Source organism: Auxenochlorella protothecoides, assembly GCF_000733215.1.
Source record: "Auxenochlorella protothecoides strain 0710 unplaced genomic scaffold scaffold19, whole genome shotgun sequence".
Lineage (NCBI taxonomy): Eukaryota > Viridiplantae > Chlorophyta > Trebouxiophyceae > Chlorellales > Chlorellaceae > Auxenochlorella > Auxenochlorella protothecoides.
Window position 1 is genome coordinate 1 of NW_011934300.1, and position 4,805 is coordinate 4,805.

Here is a 4,805-nt window from a genome sequence, read left to right on the forward strand (position 1 = left end):
AGCAACAACCAAGGATAGCACCACACGCTCCAACCTCGTCAGATGCCCGGTCTCACCCTGGTGTCGAGGGCTTGCTCTGGCGAGGTGCCGCCCGTCTGCTCGGCGGGCGCATCGCCGAAGACAGCTTCCGCAAGCCGCTGCTCCTCTTGGACGACCTCAGCGGGAGGATCTTCGTCGGAGGAGGAATCGTGCTGGGCCAGGCCGGGGATCTGCAATGGTCGAAACACAGAGTAGCCCAGGATAAGGGTCGGAGGCTTGTCGAGGGGGGGGGGTTGTGTCGTCCAGAATCAGATGTAAGCCTGGCCTTGTAACATGCAAACGTCATTATCAATCCCCGCCCCTTTGACAGGCCACAGGCATTCACCCTTCTCGATCAAAATCGAATCACCTGGTCAGAGGAGGTGCCGGGGTGCCTTGTAGAGGGCCCGCCGCCATCCACTCGCCCCAACCCCGTCAGATGCCCGGTCTCACCCTGGTGTCGAGGGCTTGCTCTGGCGAGGTGCCGCCCGTCTGCTCGGCGGGCGCATCGCCGAAGACAGCTTCCGCAAGCCGCTGCTCCTCTTAAACGACCTCAGCGGGAGGATCTTCGTCGGAGGAGGAATCGTGCTGGGCCAGGCCGGGGATCTGCAATGGTCGAAACACAGAGTAGCACAGGATAAGGGTCGGAGGCTTGTCAGGGGAGTGTTTTGTGTCGTCCAGAATCAGATGTAAGCCTGGCCTTGTAACATGCAAACGTCATTATCAATCCCCGCCCCTTTGACAGGCCACAAGCATTCACCCTTCTCGATCAAAATCGAATCACCTGGTCAGAGGAGGTGCCGGAGTGCCTTGTAGAGGGCCCGCCGCCATCCACTCGCCCCGGCAAAGGTTCCACTGCAGTGCCGCCGGTGACATGAGGCACGCCACTGAAGGGTGGAGTGTGTCCACCCGACTCACTGCAAGACATGTGCAGGGCAGAAGTGACAAAGCTGTCGGCCGGTGCAAGGGGTGCACCCATCAGGCCAACCTGTGTATACCAACAATTGTACTGCCGTCAGATCTCCCGGGTATACCCCCCCTTCTCCCCGAGGACCCAGCACATTGCACCACCACATTCTTCCTCACCTCGGGGCTTCCACAGCGGCGGTAGCAGCCTCCTGTCGAGCCGCCAGCAATTGACGCCTCGCCTCCTCCGAGATGCGCTGCTCCTCCAACAGGTCGAGTTCAAAAGGACGGCGCCACTGCCAAAACTCGGGTATATCCAGGACCAGTTTCTTGCGCTCCCTGGCAAGCTCCTTCTAGTCTTCGGTCCACTCCACCTCCTGAGAGGGGTCCCAGTTGTTGGGCCTCAGCCTCTTGATCACAGATCGCTCCCTGTGGCAGGTGGGGGGGGTCCCGTCGCTGAGTCATCATGTCGGGAGGAGGACAGACGGTACAGACGACGAACCGGATGCCACGTCTCCATGCACACGAGGACACAACCCCACCCGCTTCCTTGGCCAAGACCACCACAACCCACCACCAAAATCCTCATTCAACAGCACCCACTGTACGTTTCAGGTACTCACGGTGCCATTGCGCGTTTGGGAACCGACGTGGGCGGTGTCTCGGCAAACGACGGGCTTCGCCGTGTACTTGCTTCGCTCGACTGTTCACTGTGGGACGGAGAAGGCGATGAAAAGCGATATAGAAGCGATCAGGTGGCTGCTTGACAGGAGGGTGTCTCGAAGCTGTGACCTGGAAGATAGGACTGCAAATACATTCACGAGATCCCATGCTACACGACAATTTCGCGGCAGGATCGAACAACCTTGCCTGTTTTCGCTACGGTGTAAGCTCTTGGTCGAACCGACCTGTAATGGTAAACATGGCCTTTCTTCTTCAGTGGAAGGACGAACGCCGTCTTGACAGTCTTACGAGCAGGTCCGGCGCTGTCCAGGCTGGGTCGACGCTGGCCTTTGTGGCCAAACAACCCCGGACATCTCGACCCGACTCGAGGGACCCATTCTCCACCACGTCAACCCCGCGGACTTACGGACCCATTACAAATTAACAAGACGATCTGACGATGGGCATGAGCTCTGGCAGATACACTTGTCGAACCTGATGGTAGAGGTCCACGAGTGGCAAATTTTGGCGCCTGGACACCATCGGGAGGGGTTGGGCGTTGGAACATGTTCCGTTTCTGCTAATTTACCGAGGTACAGTAACGACGGATATGACAAGCGATACGGCCAGTCTTGTTGGCAGTGCTGATGTTTTCACTATCTACCTAGACTGGCTCGTCAGAGGCTAAAGAGCCGAAATTTTGCAGGCTTCCACCACCTCGGCCGTCCACACATTGATGTTTTTGTTGTTGGACTCACTGTGCACCTCGACCATCCACTTCCAGGCAGGATCTGCCGCCGCTGGAACCTCTGACTCCTGTATGCCGTCGCCACATGTCTGCTCCCACACCGAGAGCAATCTGCAGGAGTGACGGCAGTATTGCTCTGGCCTAAGGGGGAGAGTTCACATCGCCCAGACGGCACACTCATGCTGGATCCCAAGCACGCATGGTGTCAGCTGCCATAGTGCTGCAGAGGTGAAGAGCTGGTTCTGTAGAAGCATTATGCTGGCAATGAGCACCCCTACCCTGAGAGCTGCTTGGCCTTTGCCAACTTACTCTGCCACATCAGGAGCCCAGGAGTTTCTGTTTACTCGAGGCTGTCGATTAGAAAAACAACTCTCTTCGAAAATGGTCTTGCTCTGGTGCGCACTGCATACTCCTTCCGCAATCCTTGGATTACAATCATTGCAATCTTCGTCAGGAGAGATTGATAAGACACAGCATGACAGCTTGGACTAAGCCACGGCAAACAAGGGCTCAAAGGGCGTTGATGAAAGCTTTCAACTTGGCCTGCACAATCGGGTCGGTGTGCTCATTGAGTGCTCGCTGGCTCATGACCTGCTTGATCCGGTTCATGGAGAGCTTCACCTGCACGTTGTGGAACCAAACGTACGGATTTCCTCAGTATGGCCCTCGACCTTGCAGTGGGTAGGGAAAGAGCAGCACGACTCCCTCCTCAGGCACGCCCACATACCTTCTTGTAGCGTGTGATCTCCGGCATGTTGGTCTTCAGATGTTGGTGCATCATACGCTCGGCGTGCAGCCTGTTGCGCTCCTTCAGGAGCACAAACCAGAGGGCGTGCAGGTCGTCCCAGCTCTTCAACCGCAGCTCAGCGGCCTCCCATGCCCGGCCTGGGAAGGACGACGTCGAACAAGGTGCCATGCAATTCTCACTCGAAAGTAGCAGGCATCAGCAGACCTGCTCCCCATCACCCTGCCCCACGGACCTGCTTTGACGACCGCCTCGCCCTCCTTAGGGGCCTTGACGATGAGCTCCTCGAGTCCACGCACAGGCGCGGATGTGGAAAGCCTGGCGCAGCCCCGCAGAGCCGCGAGGCACGGTGCTTGCCTCAAGCTGTGGGCTATGCCTGCCATCCGCAACCCGCAGTGGGAGCCCGAGCCGATGGAGGTGCGAGCCTGCAGGGGCGACTGTCTTCCCACAACGCCAAGAGAGGATCCTAGACCTAGGGTGACCACCCTCGATATTACATTAGCTGGTATGTGTGAGCAGGGTACCGGCCAGCCCATCTTTGCGCCCAGAATGCCTAATGCTGAACGGGGGTGCTCGGCGTGCTGGGCACGACGTACATGGGGGCCCGGGGTGGGGAGTACTTGCCATGCCCACGCTCGTCCCACGATGTGACACATATTTGGCAAATGAATTGCCGTAACGGCAGCATTTGAAAATTTGGGAAGAACTTGGAAGGATGATGCGGCAGACCTCGCCGGTCTGCACCACCAGCGGGAGCCAGGGCTGCGTGGGCCCCGCCTCGGCATGCCGCGCCTCCCCATCTCCCCGCCCCAGCCTGCCGACACCTCGCCCCTGGACCTCTAGCCCCCAGGCATGCTCCTTCCTGCCCCGGGCAGAGCACCAGCATCGCTGTTGTCACACCCCACGTGCCAGTGCCAGGCCTGGGCCCCTCGCCTCAGCAGGTGGGTGATTGGGGGCCTGGGGATTGTATGCCTTGGTACTGGATGCCCATATGGTTACCCTTGGAGTGCAGTGCGGCTACAGGAAGCATTGCGATATGCACATTCGCTCTCCCACCGCCCACCTTCAGCAAGTGTACATCCCCACCCACCCCATGGCCCCCCCAGAGCTGGAGCGCGCCCTGGAGGCGGACCTGAGCTTCTCCCCCGAGTTCTCGCGCTTCCGGGAGGCGGCCAAGTCCGGTAACCTCGTCCCCCTGTACGAGCGCGTCTTCTCCGACCAGCTCACCCCCGTCTCCGCCTACCGCTGCCTGGTCCGCGCCGACGACCGAGAGGCACCCTCCTTCCTCTTTGAATCCGTGATCAACGGTACGCAGCAGGGGCGGTACAGCTTCGTGGGGGCGCACCCGTCGCTGGAGATCGTGGCGCACGCCAACGCGGTCACCGTGCTGGACAACGAGGCGGGGACGACCCGTAGCTTCGAGGCCCCAGACCCCCTCCAGGCAAGGGAGTGGATGTGCTGTTTGAATCGGGGTAAAGAATGGTGGGGAGGTAGAGAAAGTGTTTGGCTTCGAGACGGTGCATGCCTTTTTGTTGCAGTGGTGCTCGGAATGTGCAGCGGTCTACATTCCTCTATCCTGCGGAATTCCATGGTGGTGCTTGCAGCAGGACACTCTAGGCCAACGTCCCTCCATGGACACCTGTGCAGCCCACTTTCGCAGCCATCTTTCCTTTCCTCGCCCAAAGCCCCTCCCCAACCACACTCTCCACCTTAGTAACCCCCCCC

General features: G+C 59.3%; 2 protein-coding genes across 2 annotated transcripts in view; one reads left to right on the top strand and one right to left on the bottom strand.

The window, feature by feature from the left end:
* Positions 1-2,845: 2,845 nt before the first annotated feature.
* F751_2014 (54S ribosomal protein L4, mitochondrial) lies at positions 2,846-3,251 on the bottom strand (the record flags this gene model as incomplete). Its single annotated transcript, XM_011401582.1, has 2 exons — positions 2,846-2,956; positions 3,063-3,251. 2 exons carry the CDS (start codon positions 3,249-3,251, stop codon positions 2,846-2,848), a joined length of 300 nt encoding a protein of 99 aa, XP_011399884.1.
* Positions 3,252-4,116: 865 nt separating this feature from the next.
* F751_2015 (Anthranilate synthase component I-1, chloroplastic) overlaps positions 4,117-4,805 on the top strand; it is a gene marked incomplete at both ends in the record, with an annotated part of 4,070 nt that continues 3,381 nt past the window's right edge. Inside the window, one exon of the mRNA XM_011401583.1 lies at positions 4,117-4,540. Coding sequence (XP_011399885.1) covers positions 4,117-4,540 — 424 coding nt within the window. The remainder of the gene's footprint in view (positions 4,541-4,805) is intronic.